The sequence below is a fragment of the Globicephala melas genome, chromosome X (genome assembly GCF_963455315.2).
Source record: "Globicephala melas chromosome X, mGloMel1.2, whole genome shotgun sequence".
NCBI classification, from domain to species: domain Eukaryota; kingdom Metazoa; phylum Chordata; class Mammalia; order Artiodactyla; family Delphinidae; genus Globicephala; species Globicephala melas.
The window spans coordinates 65,905,019-65,926,960 of NC_083335.1; the positions used below are offsets into that span (position 1 = coordinate 65,905,019).

General features: G+C 36.9%; 1 protein-coding gene across 3 annotated transcripts in view; it reads left to right on the plus strand.

Moving 5' to 3' along the window:
- The window catches only part of RLIM (ring finger protein, LIM domain interacting), a 36,504-nt gene extending 14,923 nt beyond the window's left edge, over nucleotides 1-21,581 (plus strand). For all 3 annotated transcript variants that reach the window (XM_030847194.2, XM_060292463.2, XM_060292462.2), the window contains 3 exons: nucleotides 12,121-12,313; nucleotides 13,223-13,306; nucleotides 14,599-21,581. In XM_030847194.2, the coding sequence (XP_030703054.1) occupies nucleotides 12,145-12,313; nucleotides 13,223-13,306; nucleotides 14,599-16,214 (1,869 nt within the window). In that variant the 5' untranslated portion in view covers nucleotides 12,121-12,144 and the 3' untranslated portion in view covers nucleotides 16,215-21,581. The remainder of the gene's footprint in view (nucleotides 1-12,120; nucleotides 12,314-13,222; nucleotides 13,307-14,598) is intronic.
- Nucleotides 21,582-21,942: the final 361 nt, after the last annotated feature.

Consider the following 21,942-nt stretch of genomic DNA (forward strand, 5'->3'; position numbering starts at 1 on the left):
CAGAATTATCTGCTTCCATGTTTCTTCAACTCTTGGCCCTAGTTTGACCCTATGGTTCTGCTCTCTTTCATGTTATAACTCCAAATATTTGAAGATGGTAATCATGTCCATTTTTAGTCTTGTCTTCAGGCTAGACATCTCCAAGTAATTCAACCATTTCTTTTTTTTTTTTTAAGTTATTTTCTTTGGCTGCGTCAGGTCTTAGTTGCAGCATGCAGGGTCTTCGTCACAGCATGCAGGATCTTCCTTGCGGCGAGGGCTCTTTGTTGTGGCACGCGGGTTCCAGAGCACGTGGGCTCTCTCGCTGAGGCGCATGAGCTCAGTAGTCGTGGCATGTGGCATTAGTTGCCCTGCGGCATGTGGGATCTTAGTTCCTTGGCCAGGGATCGAGCCCACTTTCCCTGCATTGGAAGGCGGATTCTTTACCACTGGATCACCGGGAAGTCCCTCAACCGTTTCTTTTATGGTATTCCCTGGCTTCTCACCATCTTGGTCACTCTAGATACTTTCTTGTGTTTGTCGATGTCTTTTTGGAGGTATTTTAAATGTTTCAAATACTCTGCATATAGTCTGAAGTGCAAGTTGCATTGGCACTGTTACCTACTTTTATCTGAACACTATGGCCTGGGAAAACAACATGTGACTCTTAGGTTTCTTAGCAGCCAGGTCAAACGGTCTTTTTATTGAGCTTTTGTTAACTAAAAACTTCAGGTCTTCATGTGAACTCACCAAGACAGGTTTTTTTCCCCTATTCTGTAATCTTTTTTTTTTTAATTTATTTATTTTTGGCTGTGTTGGGTCTTCGTTGCTGCATGCAGTCTTTCTCTAGTTGTGGCAAACGGGGCAGGGGGCTACTCTGCATTGCGGTGCACGGACTTCTCATTGCAGTGGCTTCTCTTGTTGTGGAGCACGGGCTCTAGGTGCAAGGGCTTCAGTAGTTGCGTCACGCGGGCTCAGTAGTTGTGGTACGCGGGCTTAGTTGCTCTGCGGCATGTGGGATCTTCCCGGACCAGGGATTGAACCTGTGTCCTCTGCATTGGCAGGTGGATTCTTAACCACTGCACCACAGGGAAGCCCCCCCTATTCTGTACTCTTACTATGGATTACTTCAGCTTGCTAACCCTTAAAGTGTTTAAGGTAGCACATTTATCATCATTTTGTTGATTTCAGCTCATCTTCACAGCCCAGAGAATTCAGAATATTTTTTGTCGTATACATCTTCATTACTAACTCCCAGCTTTGAGTTGTCTGTAGATTTGTTTAGCATGTCTTTGACATGGTTCTTTTAAAAATGCTAAAGACAGGGCTGTTTGCAGGTTAACATTGCTCCATAATCTTTGAGAGTGTTATTTAACAACTGTGAATCTGTTAAATTGTATTGTCATCAAGCTCCTTGCTACTCAGACTGATCAGCAGCATCAGCATCACTTGGAGGCTTATTTAAAATGCATGCTCTCAGGCCTCACCCCCAACCTACTGAATCAGAATCTGTATTTTTACAAGATTTCCATATGATTCGTTTGTATGCTGAAGTTTGAGAAGCACTGATCTAGTCCACATTTCTCCATAACGATAGGATGCAAAACCTTTTCAGACTCTGTACAGAAACCAAGCTAGACTAGTCGGCAGTATTATCCTGATGCCCCTATCAAAGAGTTTCTCATCCCTGACTGCACAATGGAATTACCTGTGGAATTTTTAAAACATCACTGTCTAGTTCGCCCCAGAGAAAGCTCCCCCAGGTGATTTTAATGTGAGAATCTTGTAAAGCAAGTTGTATGTGAAAGAAAACTATGTAAAGCAAATGAGGTTAATTTGGCAGTGAATTCCACTTCTGGTAAACATATTTCTTCTACGTGTTTGCAATGTATCTGATAGTCTATTGCAGAATTTCCCCCTAGGTTTCTCGTCAGATTTTGCTGTGCTATAGCTTATAGATGTCACTTTCTTTGAAGATTACATCATCTAGCATCTTTCCTGTTCTCTGTGATTTCTCAAAGATTATCATTGGAAATATTGCAGTTTTGGCTCTTGATTCTCTCTGAGAAATTTGGTTTTTTCCACTACTTCCAGTTGGAAGATGATTCTCCGTGTTGAATAAAACAGAAGTTGAGTGACTCTACCTACCATCTTCTGTTAATATACCAACGCCCCCACACACACATGTTTAGTACAAGACTCCATTCTTCTTTCAGCTTTCGTTTTTCAAAGCCATTTTAAAAAATCTTTCCTGTACTTCTGAAAGTTTCTGTTTCTTGTGGGCTTTAACCTCCCTGGCACTATTCTTAAGACTTTGTGCCATACTTGTAACAGTCCTTGGTATGTGAGTTTTCTGTTATCTTTGGTTCATGTCCTGCAAATGTCAGAACTTATCAGATGTTTTTCCCTTCTTTGAAAGCTTTACATTTTTAAAGCCTTTCAGCCCTACTGAGTTGTATATTTTTTTTGAATTTTATTCATTTTTTATACGGCAGGTTCTTATTAGTTATCCATTTTATACATATTACTGTATATATATCAATCCCAATCTCCCAGTTCATCACACCACCACCACTCCCCGCCACTTTCCCCCCTTGATGTCCATACGTTTGTTCTCTGCATCTGTGTCTCTATTTCTGCCCTTGCAAACCGGTTCATCTGTACCATTTTTCTAGGTTCCACATATATGCATTAATATACGATATTTGTTTTTCTCTTTCTGATTTTGCTCTGTGTGACAGTCTCTAGATCCATCAACGTCTCTACAAATAACCCAATTTTATTCCTTTTTAGGGCTGAGTAATGTTGCATTGTATATATGTACCACATCTTTATCCATTTGTCTGTCGATGGGCATTTACGTTGCTTCCATGACCTGGCTATTGTAAATAGTGCTGCGGTGAACATTGGGGTGCATGTATCTTTTAGAATTATGGTTTTCTCTGGGTATATGCCCAGTAGTGGGATTGTTGGGTCATATGGTAATGCTATTTTTAGTTTTTTAAGGCACGTCCATACTGTTCTCCATAGTGGCTGTATCAATTTACATTCCCACCAACAGTGTAAGAGGGTTCCATTTCCTCCCCACCCTCTGCAGCATTTGTTGTTTGTAGATTTTCTCATCATGCCCATTCTAACTGGTGTGAGGTGATACCTCATTGTAGTTTTGACTTGCATTTCTCTAATTAGTGATGTTGAGCAGCTTTTCATGTCCTTCTTGGCCATCTGTATGTCTTCTTTGGAGAAATGTCTATTTAGGTCTTCTGCCCATATTTTGATTGGGTTGTTTGTTTTTTTAATATTGAGCTACATGAGCTGTTTATACATTTCAGAGATTAATCCTTTGTCCATTGATTCGTTTGCAAATATTTTCTCCCATTCCGAGGGTTGTCTTTTCATCTTGTTTGTAGCTTTCTTTGATGTGCAAAAACTTTTAAGTTTCATTAGGTCCCATTTGTTTATTTCTGTTTTTATTTCCATTAGGAGGTGGATCATAAATGACCTTGCTATGATTTATGTCAAAGAGTGTTCTATCCTGTGTTTTCCTCTAACATTTATGTCTCGAATCCATTTTGAGTTTATTTTTGTGTATGGTGTTAGGGAGTGTTCTAATTTCATTCTTTTACATGTAGCTGTCCAGTTTTCCCAGCACCACTTTTTGAAGAGACTGTCTTCTCCATTGTATATCCTTGCCTCCTTTGTCATAGCTTAGCTGGCCATAGGTGCATGGGTTTATCTCTGGGCTTTCTATCCTGTTCCATTGATCTATATTTCTGGTTTTGTGCCAGTACCATATTATCTTGATTACTGTAGCTTTGTAGTATAGTCTAAAGTCAGGGAGTCTGATTTCCCCAAGCTCTGTTTTTTTCCCTCAAGACTGCTTTGGCTCTTCGGGGTCTTCTGTGTCTCCATACAAATTTTAAGATTTTTTGTTCTAGTTCTGTCAAAAATGCCATTGGTAGTTTGATAGGGTTTACATTGAATCTGTAGATTGCTTTGGGTAGTATATTCATTTTCACAATATTGATTCTTCCAATCCAAGAACATGGTATATTTCTCCATCTGTTTGTATCATCTTTAATTTCTTGCATCAGTGTCTTATAGTTTTCTGCATACAGGTCTTTTGTCTCCCTAGGTAGGTTATTTCTAGATATTTTATTCTTTTTGTTGCAGTGGTAAATGGGAGTGTTTCCTTAATTTCTCTTTCAGATTTTTCATCATTAGTGTATAGGAATGCAAGAGATTTCTGTGCATTAATTTTGTATCCTGCAACTTTACAAAATTCATTGATTAGCTCTAGTAGTTTCTGGTGGCATCTTTAGGATTCTCTATGTTTAGTATCACATCATCTTCAAACAGCGACAGCTTTACTTCTTCTTTTCCAATTTGGATTCCTTTTATTTCTTTTTCTTCGCTGATTGCTGTGGCTAAAACTTCCAAAACTATGTTGAATAATAGTGGTGAGAGCGAACATCCTTGTCTTGTTCCTGATCTTAGAGGAAATGCTTTCAGTTTTTCACCATTGAGAATGATGTTTGCTGTGGGTTTGTCATATATGGCCTTTATTATGTTGAGGTAGGTTCCCTCTTTGCCCACTTTCTGGAGCGTTTTTTATCATAAATGGGTGTTAAGTTTTGTCAAAAGCTTTTTCTGCATCTATTGAGATAATCATGTGGTTTTTATTCTTCAATTTGTTAATATGGTGTATCACATTGATTGATTTATGTATATTGAAGAATCCTTGCCTCCCTGGGATAAATCCCACTTGATCATGGTGTATGATCCTTTTATTGTGTTGTTGTATTCTGTTTGCTCGTATTTTGTTGAGGATTTTTGCATCTATATTCATCAGTGATATTGGTCTGTAATTTTCCTTTTTTGTAGTATCTGTGTCTGGTTTTGCTATCAGGGTGATGGTGGCCTTATAGAATGAGTTTGGGAGTGTCCTTCCTCTGCAATTGTTTGGAAGAGTTTGAGACAGATGGGTGTTATCTCTCCTCTAAATGTTTGATAGAATTCACCTGTGAAGCCATCTGGTCCTGGACTTTTGTTTGTTGGAAGGTTTTTTGTTGTTGTTGTTGGAAGGTTTTTAATCACAGTTTCAATTTCGTTACTTGTGATTGGTCTGTTCATTATTTCTGTTTCTTCCTGGTTCCGTCTTGGAAGGTTATATCTTTCTAAGAATTTGTTCATTTCTTCTAGGTTGTCCATTTTATTGGCATAGAGTTGCTTGTGGCAGTCTCTTAGGTTGCTTTGTATTTCTGCGGTGTCTGTTGTAACTTCTCCTTTTTCGTTTCTAATTTTATTGATTTGAGTCCTCTCTGTCTTTTTCTTGGTGAGTCTGGCTAATGGTTTATCAGTTTTGTTTATCTTCTCAAAGAACCAGCTTCAGTTTTATTGATCTTTGCTGTTTTCTTTGTTTCTGTTTCATTTATTTCTGCTCTGATCTTTATGGTATCTTTTGTTCTGCTAACTTAGGGTTTTGTTTGTTCTTCTTCCTCTATTTCCTTTAGGTGTAAGGTTGGATTGTTTATTTGAGATTTTTCTTGTTTCTTGAGGTAGGCTTGTATTGCTATAAACTTCCCTGTTAGAATTGCTTTTGCTGCATCCCATAGGTTTTGGATCGTCGTGTTTTCATTGTCATTTGTCTCTAGGTATTCTTTGATTTCCTCTTTGGTAGCTTCAGTGAGCTCTTGGTTATTGAGTAACGTATTGTTTAGCCTCCATGTGTTTGTGTTTTTTACGGTTTTTTCCTGTAATTGATTTCTAATCTTATAGCGTTGTAGTCAGAAAAGATGCTTGATATGATTTCAGTTTTCTTAAATTTACTGAGGCTTGATGTGACCTTAGATGTGGTCTATTGTGGGGAATGTTCCATGCGCACTTGAGAAGAAAGTGTTGTAATCTCCTGTTTTTGGATGGAATGTCCTATAAATATCAATTTAATCTATCACGTCTGTTGTGTCATTTAGACCTTGTGTTTCCTTATTAATTTTCTGTTTGAATGATCTCTCTATTGGTGTGAGGTGTTAAAATCCTGTACTATTATTGTGTTACTGTCGATTTCTCTTTTATAACTGTTAGCAGTTGCCTTATGTATTGAGATGCTCCTTTGTTGGGCACATATATATTTATAATTGTTATATCTTCTTCTTGGATTGATTTCTTGATCATTATGTAGTGTCCTTCCTTGTCTCTTGTAACATTCTTCATTTTTTATCTGATATGAGTGTTGCTACTCCAGCTTTCTTTTGATTTCCAGTTGCATGGGATATCTTTTTCCCTCCCCTCACTTTCATTCTGTATATGTCCCAGGTCTGAAGTGGGTCTCTTGTAGACAGCATGTGTATGGGTCTTGTTTTTGTGTCCATTCAGCAAGCCTGTGTCTTTTGGTTGGAGCATTTAATCCATTCACATTTAAGGTAATTATCGATATGTTATCCCTCCCTTCCCTCCCTCCTCTTTTTTCACTAACTTGAGTCTTTCCTTGACCTCCCAGGCGAAGCTTATAGCTTCTTTCTCTGTTGAGGAGGTTGGACTAGACCTCTAATGTCCCTTCCTACCCAGAGATGCTATCCTCTTTAGTGTCTTTTGTGTGTATGTGCTGAAAACAGCTTCATTGACTCAGGCATCCTTAATCACTGTGCTCCTTGGATCTGGCTCTATTTTCTTAATTGTTATGGGTTTGTTTTTTTGGGTACTTTTCTTCTCATGTGTTTCCCATTTAGAGAAGTTCCTTTAGCATTTGTTGTGGAGCTGGTTTGCTGGTGCTGAATTCACTTAGCTTTTGCTTGTCTGTAAAGGTTTTGATTTCTCTGTTGAATCTGAATGAGATCCTTGCCGGGTAGAGTAATCTTGGTTGTAGGTTCTTCCCTTTCATCACATAGCCACTCCCTTGTGGCTTGTAGAGTTTCTGCTGAGAAAGCAACTGTTAACCTTATGGAAGTTCCCTTGTATGTTTTTTGTCGTTTTTCCTTTGTTGCTTTTAATAATTTTTCTTTGTCTTTAATTTTTGTCAGCTTGATTACTATGTGTCTCGGCATGTTTCTCCTTCTGTTTATCCTGCCTGGGACTCTCTGTGGTTCCTGGACTTGGGTGGCTATTTCCTGTCCCATGTTAGGGAAGTTTTCAACTGTAACCTCTTTAAGTATTTTCTCGGGTCCTTTCTCTCTTCTCCTTCTGGGACCCCTATAATGCGAATGTTGTTGCGTTTAATGTTGTCCCAGAGGTCTGTTAGGCTGTCTTCATTTCTTTTCATTCTTTTTTCGTCATTCTGTTCCGCACCAGTGAATTACACCATTCTGTCTTCCAGGTCACTTATCCATTCTTTTGCCTCAGTTATTCTGCTATTGATTCCTTCTAGTGTATTTTTCATTTCAGTTATTGTATTGTTCATCTCTGTTTGTTTGTTCTTGAATTCTTCTAGGTGTTTGTTCTTTAATTCTTCTAGGTCTTTTTTAAGCATTTCTTGCGTCTTCTCGTTCTTTGCCTCCATTCTTTTTCCGAGGTCCTGGATCATCTTCACTATCATTATTCTGAATTCTTTTTCTGGAAGGTTATCTATGTCCACTTCTTTTAATTGTTTTTCTGGGGTTTTATCTTGTTCCTTCATCTGGTACATAGCGCTCTGCCTTTTCATCCTGTCTATCTGTGAATGTGGTTTTTGTTCCACAGGCTGCAGGATTGTAGTTCTCCTTGCTTCTGCTCCTGAGTTGTATTTTTTATAAATTACTTTCAGGATTATTTATTGATCCTTCACAAGTGGACTTTGTCATGTTGTTAGTGTTCAGAATATTAACTGCTTAATGTTAGCCAAATGTGGTTTTCTTTGGTTTGAGAAATTATGGATGAACTTTTTCCTTTGTGCTTTTCTGTAGTTTTAAAAATTAGCTGTGTGCTATTACCAATACTAAGTTGTTACTTAGGTACATATGGGAAATTTTGGCTTCCTTTTGTTTGTTTCTTTGATTGCCTGGCCCATATAACTTTTATGAGTGTTTTATTTAAGCTCTTGACTTGTAGTCTTCTTAAAGTTTCAGGTTATTATGAAAACAGTATATTTGAGAAATTTATATAGCTTACTCTTACCAAAAGTAAGGAATCTTGGTTATGAGGTTAGGAAACTCCAAAAATATTGCATCTCCCTCCCCTTCCTTGACATTTTTATCTTATTTGTTTAAACAATGATAGAGTAGTTCTAAAAATAATGATCTAAGAGAGACAATGGGGAGAGCTAGGTGTGCCCATGTACAGCCTGAAATTTGTTTAGACTCATCAGACAGGTAGAGAGGCTTCTTTATTTTTATATCTGAAAGACAGTTTGTTTTTATTTTTCTCTAGTACTGACTTGTAAACATCCAGGTACTTCATGTGTTGTGTGTGGGATTAAATCCTAGTACCAATATAGATTACCTCTTTTCTACAAATTGGATTTTCATATGTTTATGGAATTAACTTTTATTTTGTCAATATGAAGTTCAATAAGGTCAATCTGAGGTTGGAAGGAAAAGAGTTAGAGAATGAAATTTTTTGTTTGGATTCTTCTCTTAGTTTAGATTGTTTACTACCATTGTTTTTTCATTAGAGTGGTTAATGAGTGTGTGGAGGTCTGCCAATACAGTAATTATCTAATGCTGTACAAGTAGTGAATGACAATTAAGAGGTTTTGGCTAAACAGACACGTGAAAGGATGCTCAGTATCACTAATCATTAGAGAAATGCAAATCAAAACTACAATGAGGTATTACCTCACACCAGCCAGAATGGCCATCATCAAAAAATCTAGAAACAATAAATGCTGGAGAGGATGTGGAGAAAAGGCAACCCTCTTGCACTGTTGGTGGGAATGTAAATTGATACAGCCACTACGGAAAACAGTATGGAGGTTCCTTCAAACACTACAAATAGAACTACCATACGACTCAGCAATCCCACTACTGGGCATATACCCTGAGAAAACCATAATTCAAAAAGAGTCATGTACCATAATGTTCACTGCAGCTCTATTTACAGTAGCCAGGACATGGAAGCAACCTAAGTGTCCATCAGGAGATGAATGGATAAGGAAGATGTGGCACATATATACAGTGGAATATTACTCAGCCAGAAAAAGAAACGAAATTGAGTTATATGTAGTGAGGTGGATGGACCTAGAGTCTGTCATAACAGAGTGAAGTAAGTCAGAAAGAGAAAAACAAATACCGTATGCTAACACATATATATGGAATCTAAAAAAACCCAAAATTGTTCTGAAGAGCCTAGGGGCAGGACAGGAATAGAGGTGCAGATGTAGAGAATGGACTTGAGGACACAGGGAGGGGGAAGGGTAAGCTGGGACTAAGTGAGAGAGTGGCATGGATATATATACACTACCAAATGTAAAATAGATAGCTAGTAGGAAGCAGCCGCATAGCACAGGCAGATCAGCTCTGTGCTTTGTGTCCGCCTAGAGGGGTGGGATAGGGAGGGTGGGAGGGAGACGCAAGAGGGAGGGGATATGGGGATATATGTATACGTATAGCTGATTCACTTTGTTATACAGCAGAAACTAACACACCATTGTAAAGCAATTATACTCTAATAAAGTTGTTTAAAAAAAAAAAAAGGAAGTTTTGGCTAGTTTCATGTCCTATCCCAGAGCAGGGGTTGGCAAACTTTCTGTAGAAGTCCAGATAGTAAATTTTTTTCACTTTTCTAATCAAAATTGAGCATATTACATAGTTATTTATTTAAAAACAAAGAAACCAAATTTCCACAAAGTTTTTCTTGATAAAACTCACAATGTAATAATAATTGAGTACAATATTTTGTAATATAGGTCTACTAACGAGAAGAATGGTATTCTTTTGCTGACGGAGGGGTAACATTTTGCTTAATTGGGGCTAAACATCCTCCTTATCAAAATCATTTGCAGATGTTCATTTAGTGTTTTCTGACTTGAAGTGAGATTTTACATATTTCATCTTTGAAAATGTCTATTCACACATATAGGTAGGTCTTGCTCTCTAATCAGTACACAAGCATATAATTTTAATGAAGTATATTCACCCTTTAGAAGGTGTTTATAGAATTTTTCATTAGATTCTTCTCTTGATATTTACCTTTTTAGCAGGCATATCATTAGACGGCAGAGTCATCACTTTCAATTGTAGGGTAGGTGGAAGCTCCTCAGTTACACAGTTAAGTGGATTTTGAAATAAGGAAATTTCCTTTGTACTTGCATTGAGGTCCAAAAAACACTTCTGGAATTGTAGTTTGTGCTTAGAAAATATATCTGCTACAATTTCTATAGGAATGGAGCTCTCATTTCTTTGATAGCACAAGAAGTGCATAAAGCAGCTTGACATTGTGATTCCAGTGTTAGTTATTGTTGAAATGACTTTACTGTAGTATAAGATTTACATATTATAAGCACTGTAATTTTAGGTTGAGTTCATTCAGAAACATTATGAAGTCTTCAGAAAAAGCTAATTTCCCAAGCCATTCCTTGTTTGGTAATAGTAATTGAGAGTAGTTCCTTTCATTCAGAAACAAATCTAATCTTGGACCTGGGTACAACAAATCACAGTAAAACTTTACCAGTGCTAAACCATCAAAATGAGCACCTGGTAGAGCAAGTCAGGATATTCAGCTTCTATTTCTGACAAAAATTCATGGAACTCACTATGTTTAAGTCCACCATAGTGAAGTTCACCATTGACATCACTGGTTCAGTAATGATAGATACAAATATTTTCTACAGACTACCTATAACTACTATATAATGAATAACCATAGACTTTAAACACCTTACATATTCATAGGCATTGTAAATTTGTCCAAGTAGGTCTACACTTTTTTTTTAACCACTGTTTTAGTTGTAACACATCTTAGCAGATTCCACTTCATGTTGTGCTGAATTAGTGTTTCTCAGCTTCTTTGAAAATATTATCACCTGTAGTTAGTTGTTCCATGCAAACTCTTTATAGAGGTCACTTCTTTAGTTACTTCAAACTCCTCAAATAATCAATGTTTGCCTCCTTGAATAAACAGCTGAATAGTATCAGTTATATTTGTCAGCTCATCAAGAACCAAGGAAAACCACTCAAAATCATTTGCTCCCTTGTTTTTCACTTGATTATTGACATATCCCAATATCCTCAACTTTCTGAGCAACTGTTCTCATCAAAAGGCTAATAATCTTAAATTTATTTTCTGTGGACAAATTTCTTTAGCTTCTGCAGTCAAACACAGTTTAACTAACACATCATCAACAAATGGCTTTGCTTGCTTAGCCAACAAATGAGCCACTTGGAAACTTACTCTGGTTGAAGCCTCATTTTTTACTTTTGTGGGGAAATATTTTGTGATGAGATACTTTGTTTTAAATTTTTCAGACTGTAGCTTTCCTGTGAATTGGGAATATTGTGATGAATGCTTATTTAGTCTGATAATATTAATGTATATTTTATTATTTTAGCACAGTTTTAGTGCTGTTGCATTATAAATATAACCTTTGCCATCTAATAACAAAATAATCCATACTCCACTGCACCTTTAGGCATTTGAAGTCCATTTTCTCTTCATTTAATATGATGAGTGTGCATTGGTAATTAAAAAAATATCACAGTTTGGTGATAAGCATGGCACTTGAAATGCTGTCAAGTTATAATTGCATCACTGCAACTTACAATGCACAGATCGCCAGTGCAAAGCAGTGAGAGTGCTACATACAGTCTTGGTCACAACTACTCAGCTCTGCCATTATAGCATGAAGCAGCCATAGAAAATAAGTGAATGTGTATGGCTGTATTCCAATAAAACTTAAACACTGAAATTTGGATTTCATATAATTTTCACACATCACAGAATATTCTCTTAAAAAAACATTTAAAGGTGTAAAAATCATTCTTAGATCTCAAGGAGAAAAAAATAGGCACCAGGGCTAAATTTGGCCCATGGGCCATAGTTTGCCAACCCCTGACCTAGTCTTTTCGTAGTTTAACAGTGCTTTTCAGGAGTTTTTCTGTTAAGAAATTTCATTCATATGAGGTCTTAAAATCCACGTCTGGACCTGCATTCTGGATTTTCCCATAACTAAAACTGTTCTATAGAATACATACTGACTTCTGTTTTCAAGATTGATCTCCTTTCTCCTTTTAGATAATTTTCCACTTGTTCATCAAGATGGAAAGCTCAGATTCTAACGATAAAGGAAGCGGTGATCAGTCTGCAGCACAGCGCAGAAGTCAGATGGACCGATTGGATCGGGAAGAAGCTTTCTATCAATTTGTAAATAACCTCAGTGAAGAAGATTATAGGCTTATGAGGGATAACAATTTGCTAGGCACCCCAGGTATGCAATGTGTAGTTTAAGGATTTATATATGTAAATTGCTGGTCTTAAAAAAAAAGGAAACCTGTATTTTAAAAAAATGTTTCTTTAGCCATTATGAAGTATGATTTTAATACAAAGGATGTAGAGTGACATTAACTGCTGTACTTATTACATGATTTTGTTCACTCATATTTGGAATAATACTATGTCAGGTTTTTTAGTTAGGAATTATATTATGAATTTATAATGAGCTAAATTCAAGAGAGTGGACCTGAAAAATCTTTTTGTTATTTATCTTTATATAACTTACTAGACATTAGTAGTCTTGAGGAGCTAATGGGAACTTCAGTTCTTAGGAGAGACTTACTCTGTCATAATCAATCAAAGCTAGCCTTGGGTAAAATAGTCAATTATTCAGAACTTTGTGCTTGGTTATTCTCCTTTGCCTGATTAGGGCCCATTTGAATCTAGTTAAAATTCATTATCTCCCTTCCTCCTCGTTTCTTGTTAATTCTATTAACTTTGAGTGATTCCTTAAATTTTAAAAGGTAAGGTGTTAGTTAGCATGGCTCTTATAAGAGAGAGTGCATGTTGAGGCAACAGTACCAGACTTGAGTCAGAATGCCAAAGTTGGCATTCTTGCCCTGCCATATATTAATTAACACATCAGTCTCTCACTCAGTCTGTTTCATTGTTTTAAAATGCAGATAATATCTACCTCCCAGAGTTGCAGTTTTAAACAATGAGATACTGTATGCAAAAGCATTTTGTAAACTGGAAAGAAATGTGAATAAATATAAGTTGTAATGTCATGCTCTCAAATAGGTGAATTTTACCCAGGTTTCCTACTCACTCTCTGGTTGTCATCTCAGATGGATAAGTCATTGTTTTTTATTCATAATTTGGCAAACATTTTAAACTATTTTAGGTGAAAGTACTGAGGAAGAGTTGCTGAGAAGACTACAGCAAATTAAAGAGGGCCCACCACCACAAAACTCAGATGAAAATAGAGGTAAATTTTGCTTGGGGGTGGAGGATGGAATGGATAAGGAGCTTCCTAACGATAAATGTCAGCCAAAGATAATCTAGCAATGACACAAATTAATTTGGTGCTAAGTAACTGCTCATAAAAACAACTGGCATTTTCTTGATATTTGGTGAGAATGTTAACTTTTTTTTTCTGCTTCACCTTCGGGTTTTTTGTGTTAATTGGAGCATAGTGAGGAATGGCCTATTTTAAATGTGATTTTTTTTCTTGATTTTCCACCTCCATTGAAATTTCCCCCTACCTACTGTATTATTCCTTCCTTATAAACATGAGTTCCTCACCAGCAGAAAGACATGTTGCATTCTCTAATCTGATGGTTCTCAATGGGGTATAATTTTGCCCCCTAGGGGACATTGCCAATGCCTGGAGACATTTTTGGTTGTCATGACTGGGGGTTTGCTATTGGTATCTAGTGGGTGGAGGTCAGGGATGCTGCTAAACATCCTAAAATGCACAGCACAGCCCCCACAACAAAGAATTATCTGGCTCAAAATATAAATAGTCCCACTGTTGAGAAATCTTGCTCTTACCTGGGGTCTGGTGTTTCTCCCTCAATGTGAAATAGGGAATTTGACTAACATAAGAAACCATGATAACAGTTAGGTTCTCGAATGTGCCATTATATGTACTGTGCTAGGTTCAGACTGTTTACTTGGTCTGATCTCCAATTTCATGTTAATTTAAAATCTTGGTAATGTGAAGAAGTATTCAAATACTTTTAAACCTGTAAATCTCGTTTATATTTTTGCAGTGACTAAAGCAGTCTTGTATTTTTAAATGTCCCATATTATTAAAGGCACTTAAGTCAAGAGCCTAAAGAAATGTAGGCTAATGAAAATTTGACAAAAAAATGTAATTTGAACTAAAATATTAGCCCTGTACCTTAACTGGTGTTTACCTTGTTTGATTACATTAGTGTTGGCAGTGGACTGAAAAAATGTTGTCAGCTCACAGTGGTATGTTAGGCTCTGTATATGATGAAGTGCTAAAAATAGACTTCTTCCCAATTCCCTTTTTTTAAAAAAAAAATTCCCTAAATTTCTCTACGATTAGCTTGCTCTTTTAAAATGGAATTGAAACTTTCCTGCTTTTACTGCAAATCAATGCAGTATGGTTTACAAAAATCTGTAAATGTGAAATCTGTTCAGAATCTTTGTTCTTTTTTTCTAATATGAAGTTTCTGAGTACTCTTACATAATTTCCTAATTTTAATAGTTCCTTTTTCTCCCTCTCTCCCCTCCCTTTTTTAAAAACAGGTGGAGACTCTTCAGATGATGTGTCTAATGGTGACTCTATAATAGACTGGCTTAACTCCGTCAGACAAACTGGAAATACGACAAGAAGTGGGCAAAGAGGAAACCAATCTTGGAGAGCAGTGAGCCGGACTAATCCAAACAGTGGTGATTTCAGATTCAGTTTAGAGATCAATGTTAACCGTAATAATGGGAGCCAAAATCCAGAGAATGAAAATGAGCTATCTGCAAGACGTTCTAGTGGAGAAAGTATGGACAACAGCCAAAGGCAAGTGGAAAATCCACGATCTGAATCAACATCTGCAAGGCCACCCAGATCAGAACGAAATTCAACTGAATCATTAACAGGAGAAGCCCCACCTACCAGAGGTCAGAGAAGGGCAAGAAGTAGGAGCCCAGACCATCGGAGGACCCGAGCAAGAGCTGAAAGAAGTAGATCACCTCTGCATCCAATGAGTGAAATTCCACGAAGATCTCATCATAGTATCTCATCTCAGACTTTTGAGCATCCTTTGGTAAATGAGACTGAGGGAAGTTCTAGAACCCGGCACCACGTGACATTGAGACAGCAAATAAGTGGACCTGACTTGCTAAGTAGAGGTCTCTTTGCAGCTTCTGGAACCAGAAATGCCTCACAAGGAGCAGGGTCTTCAGATACAACTGGCAATGGTGAATCTACAGGATCAGGCCAGAGACCTCCAACCATAGTTCTTGATCTTCAAGTAAGAAGAGTTCGTCCTGGAGAATATCGGCAGAGAGATAGCATAGCTAGCAGAACTCGGTCAAGGTCTCAGACGCCAAACAACACTGTCACTTATGAAAGTGAACGAGGAGGTTTTAGGCGTACGTTTTCACGTTCTGAGCGAGCAGGTGTGAGAACCTATGTCAGTACCATCAGAATTCCGATTCGTAGAATCTTAAATACTGGTTTAAGTGAGACTACATCTGTTGCAATTCAGACCATGTTAAGGCAGATAATGACAGGTTTTGGTGAGTTAAGCTACTTTATGTACAGTGATAGTGATTCAGAGCCTAGTGGCTCAGTCTCAAGTCGAAATATGGAAAGGTCAGAGTCACGGAATGGAAGAGGGGGTTCTGGTGGTAGTAGCAGTTCTGGTTCGAGTTCCAGTTCAAGTTCCAGTTCTAGTTCCAGTTCTAGTTCCAGTTCCAGTCCTAGTTCTAGTTCCAGTGGTGAAAGTTCAGAGACTAGCTCAGAGGTATTTGAAGGCAGTAATGAAGGAAGCTCATCATCAGGCTCATCAGGTGCCAGGCGAGAGGGTCGACACAGGGCCCCAGTAACATTTGATGAAAGTGGCTCTTTGCCCTTCCTTAGTCTGGCTCAGTTTTTCCTCTTAAATGAGGATGATGATGACCAACCTAGAGGACTCACCAAAGAACAGATTGACAACTTGGCAATGAGAAGTTTTGGTGAAAACGATGCATTAAAAACCTGTAGTGTTTGCATTACAGAATACACAGAAGGCAACAAACTTCGTAAACTACCTTGTTCCCATGAGTACCATGTCCACTGCATCGATCGCTGGTTATCTGAGAATTCTACTTGTCCTATATGTCGCAGAGCAGTCTTAGCTTCTGGTAACAGAGAAAGTGTTGTGTGATTAAGGTCTGAACTCTCAGCTATGTAGCTGGTATAGTGATGGGCAAATAGGAATCACTTGCTTTATGTCCACTTTTTGAGTGGTGCTTAAATGTAAAGTAGCAACCTGAATTGAGTCATTGCTTTCTGAATGAATCATTGTCCTTCCTCTAATTTCTGTTCCAGAATAAAAGGAAATATTTAAAAAGCAACGTTTTAGGACATAAAAATCTGATTTCAGTATCAGTAATTGTTATTACTGATGATTTATCACATATAGTTGTCAGTTTCTCCTTTGTTATCTTAAAAGATCTGCCTTAGCAATGGCTCTTATCTGTTTCATGTTGATCTTTAAAGTTTCCTATGCCATAGGAAAGAGGGATGAAGGAAATTCCCAGTTTAGACTAAGTTACAGTACATGTTTCCTAAGTGATTGCTTAAAGCTATACTGTTCCCAGTTATTAGTTGGCACAAATTCACCTACATTCTGAATATCATTTGTTCACCTTTCAGACAAGGTGATATTATTGGACATGTCAGTGTAAATAACACTAAGGTTAGGATCTTCTAAGTGTATAACTGTCTCCTAAGCCCATCACTGTGGCACACTGTAGAGTGAGCTTATAGTTTAATTGAGATATTTATCTTGTGGAAATATTAAAAAAAAGCCTATGCTTGTGTAAGTGAAAAAAAATCACATTCATTTGTTTAAAAATGTAAAGCTATTTTGTAGAGGCTCAGTACTTTTCCAATGCACTGTTGTATTAATGCATTAAAAATTGTAAAGTACCATGCTTAGAAATGAAAAAACTGCTTTTTGTGAGCCAACATAGTAAAAAACACACCAAACAAAGTACAAAGCTGCTTTTGTAAGTGTGTAGATGTAAGAGCAGAACATATCTATGATATTTAATGTATGTGAACAGCTACTGTGACATGCAAAGAGGAAAGGACAGAGTGCAGAATTGAACTGCATTGAAGATCAGTGGAAAGTGTTTATTTTAACTTGGATTTAGGCAGGAAATGAAAGACAGGAGGAGTAAAGAAAACTGCTTGGAAGAACTTAAACTTTTCATGAAGACAGTAGTCATACAGATGTGAGTGAACTGGTTTCATATGGTGAGATCCTGGACACAGTATTCTACTTGAGCAGATGATGCAAATTTGGCAGAGCTTTGGTTTAAGGAAAACAAACCACTACCCCTTAGCACAAGTAACACTGCTGTTTTTTACAAGTCTGCTCCTCAAAAAAAAAAACCCAAAAAGCAAAAGATGGAGGAAAGAGACTATAAACCACTTTTAGCATAGAAATTGAAGTTGGTGCAGATGTGTGTACTAATAGGAAAGTCTCAAATTTGCATCGTTTTCGAGATTTGTCATTCAAGGTACCAATGGCCACTTGTTTAATGTTTTGTTACTATCTCTCTAACACAGACCTAACATCTCACATTTAAAGACAAGGTGAAGAATTAAGGGATTTTTATTCTTTGTGGAAAGTGAGTCGTGTTGGGTTATTTGAAATTGAAATTTTTAAATGTGCTGCCCATATCTGAAGATGAGAATGCTGACTCACAAATCTATGGGATATGCACTTTATGTTGTTTCCTTAGTAAGCTTTGTGAAGAACCCCAGTACTCTTGCCAGCTTTCTCTTGAGGCTCATTGGGGTTAGGATTAGTCTGACTGTGGAGGACTGTCTTTGTTTTTCTGGGAAAAGATAATGGGCCCAAAGAGAGATTGAACACATCCTTGGTCTTTAACAAAGTGAGCTAATTACCCAGGCCTAGTCAGATACTCTACAAAATAAACAAGTCTGCTTTAGAAATTATCTGGCCACCTTAACTGTTATCAACTCAGCTGTAAAGATTATTTCAAAGCTCATTCTTTCGTATTTTCCTCTGGCTTTCAATCCTACCTAAGTATCAAGGAAATTAACTTGTAAATATGGTAGTTGTTTACTAAGGATATGTACTGCTCTTGCAAGGAAATAATGTCCAAACAAAGCTTCACTTATTTTTTTTTAATATAAGCAGATTTTACTGTTTATGGCGCTTATGTAATACATTTTATCTTTTTAAAAAAATTGTCCATGTAAAAGTCAGGATTCCTTTATATTTGTGAGCCATGTCTCCTTTCCTAAGGGTGTATTCTTTGGTTTTCAGATCTGCAGGGTAGTCCTGATTGGCTAAAAACAAACCCAGTTTCCTCTTGGTATAAAATGTCCCATTCTTATATAGGGGTGTTCATTTTAAGTAGTTTAAAAACAACTGCATCACATTCTAAGCATAAAAGAAAGTTATTAACAGGTACCTTCCTAACCTCCCAAGATGTATTTTACTCATTTGTGAAGTATTAAAGAGGTAACTCATGCAGAATGCTGGTTATGAATGTAGATATTGAAGCTATTCATAAACACTGGAAATAGAATTTTAAGTTTTTAGCCTTCAGTAGGATGCACATATTGGACATGTGCATGTGGAAACCTTTTTCAGTAGCACTCATTAATTTCCATTGGATTGTGTAGAATGGATGCAAATATTTTAGTGGAATTTGCTACTTGATTTTTTTTTTGCAAGGTCCATGACCAATATGTACTTACTAGTATGGACATTGAAGACAAGGTCATTTGTAGGTGTCAGATGTACATTGGAGAACAAAAATCTTTTTTCCCACCAGCATCCAAACACCCGTTCTCTTGAGGAAGCATTTTCTTGCAAAAGACTTTACATTTCATTTTGTATCTTTGCACTTTTTCTTTATTACAGAAAGGTTCTGTCTTGAGGACCTAGTTTGAACTTCATGCAGTAATAGGAACAAGAAAAACAATGTTGGAATTACATTGTTCAAGGCATAGGGAAAAGTACTAAAAACGGAATTTCCTTGAATATTTCAGATTATTTTTTAAAATTCACTTACTAGTCTGAAACGTTTGAAGTGTTATGTTTAACTCCAAGCAGTTGACATGATTGAGATTTATTAATACTAAACAAAATTGAACAAGTTAGCTTTAAAGTTTGCAGACTTTATCTGTAGCAACACTAGAAGATGAGCCATATTCTTAATTTGGAATATTTGCTCTAAAAAGAACACATTAGTTATACCTCAGTGGTGTTGATGGAGGTGGGGATTGAGAAAAGTGTTCACATTAGTGTTGGAGTATAGGTAATCAGTTGTACAGTTAACAACGACAAAAAACGTTTAGCACCAGGATTTTATATATATATGTATGTGTGTGTGTATATATATATATATATATGTATAAAATCTCTAAAAACATGATTGTTGGAGTTCATCCAAACTTTAAGATTAGGAAACTATTAGCTATAAGTGTTACCTCAAGTAATTTTTTTTCCCTGGGAAAACACGTTCATTCCGTGCCAAGTATTATCTCCTAGTGTCCGTGTCTCAAATTATATTTATGAAGGGTTATCACTTAATATACTTTGTATTTAATCACCTGCTTCCCAGATGTCCACGACATAAAACGGGTCAAGCATCAGCCATAACTTTTGGCAGTTCGCAAAATACCCATGTGATAGGGAGGTGAGTGGCCATTTTTACAGCTTGCTAGAATACAGTGGCACCTTGTGGTTGTTGTTGATACTTTTAAAGATGGAAGATATTTTTATTCCTCCCTTTACTCCACCCCATTTCTTTGTTCTTTTGTGAACGAAAAATACTTGTAATCTGCCTTATTTGAGTTTTTAAGTTTTACCTTACTGGCTTCCCTGTCAAATGTATTACCAATATTAAATACGTAGAAGCCACGTGTGCAGGGCACTTTTGTTGTCTTATAAGACTATGCTGATTGCTACTTTCTAAAGTATTCTGTACCTTAGTAATGCAAGAGACTGATAAGGCACATGTTAAAGTGTCAGGCGTTTTTTTCCCCTTAGTATAATTCTTCAGTATGTGTAATATTCAGTAACAGTGTTGTAATTCATTGAGTTAACGAGTAAATTGTGCACTTTTGAAAAAACATTTGAAAATGTAAGTCAACTTATAACATGCTTCATTTGGAAAATTAAAGTGCAAGATCCAAGTAACTAGTATTTCAGTTATTTTTAAATCAGATTTTTAATAAGCAACTAAGAAATAGCTGTGAGTTACGTACCTGCCCTTTACAATTTTTAGCATTCTGAAATGAGTTCCTAACTGGAACATTTCTAAAATACTAATATTCCCAACAAGTAAGCAATCTCACTTGATTTAAGTAACTCCATTTTGTATCTAAAATACAGTATAGAATTGAGCTGTTGGACTCTCAAGGAATAACAAGTTTGTATCAGTTTTACGATTATTTTCATGTCTACATAGGTATTCTAATTCAAATTTGAAGAAAATAGGCACACCCTTCAACGCTCAGAGATACTTATTTTTGATTAGGATTTGTTTACTCAAGACCCCCAAGCTGCTTTATAGTTACTTAGATTGAGTGATATCTTAAAGACATGCAGTGAAAGTGAACCCCGTCATACCACTGTGCCTAGTTATTTCAGGGTTCCTCTATCAGTTCCTCATCTTGCAGATTTATCCTAATACCAAGGTATGGCTGAACCAGCTGTCCAGCCTTAACTCCTTTGAGTGCCCCTTTGCTAACGTTCTTTTAACTGAGTGATTTGTGTTTTAACTGTCCAATGTTTGGATTTTACCTCTTGATGGCTCCGTTTGTCCCTGGTGCTGCTTTTAAAGATGTAGGGCCATGTGATCAGGTATCAAGTTGAGTAGGTACGCAATTGGCCTGGTTATGTATCTGTGCCTGTTTTATCTTCTCCCAGGAAGAGCTGCTTTGGTATAGATGTTTACTTAGATTCAGATAAAGAACTGGGCAGCAATTTTGGAAAGCTTTCTGAAGCCTATAATAACCTGAGGGGATTTGGAGGGGGAACAATAACAAAGGCTGCCTTTATGTCTTTGAACATGAAGCACATAAATGTATGTTCTGTAAAGACTAAAGTGATTGTTATACCAGGGCTTCCTGACCTCTGGGAGAGACTTTCAAAAAAGCAGAAAGGAGCACAAAGTGAAGTGAATTTGGTTGGTTTGCTTTATCTGGTTTCTCATTTTCTTTCAATTTAAACCTGAACATAACACCCTTCTCCAATATCTATCCAGCAGACTCCTGGTTGGGAAGCCCTGTGTTAAATTTTGAGAATGTACCCAGTTTCCTTTTTCTTTTCTTTTTTTTTTTTTTGTACAGTGCTTTACACCTGCTAAAAGTTAACTTGTTTAATGCAAAACAAGACCTTGAAAGGTCAGTCATACTAAAGCTGGTTTGATTATTAATAGTTATCTTTTAGGAAGAAGCTTTTTCCCTATGTAAGATGTCATACTGCAGATTTAAAATATAGACTATCAATAAAATGCATGAAGTGATCATTTGTGCTTGATCATCTCTCCTTGGGTTTTTCTTTTAAAAGGGGGATCTGATTAAAGGTTCTGTTGCTTCACACCAATGTCAGATGTGGTTTTTAGAGTCAAGTAGAATTACAGTGCAACCTTGATTTTGATTCCCCTCACTGAGTGTGGGCAGGTACTGGTTTATGGAATATAACTTCCGTATCATGTAATTTAATGGCTTAATCTTTCAGTGGTAAAATAAAAGATTAAACTCTTTCTATATAAGAATCCGGGAAAGATTTATGTAAACGACATTTTAAGTAGGTGCATCTTTGCTGTTTCTTGTATTCTCACCATTGCCCTGACCACTCCCTTGCTTGATCTCTGTAAATACAAAAACTTGTCTAGGTG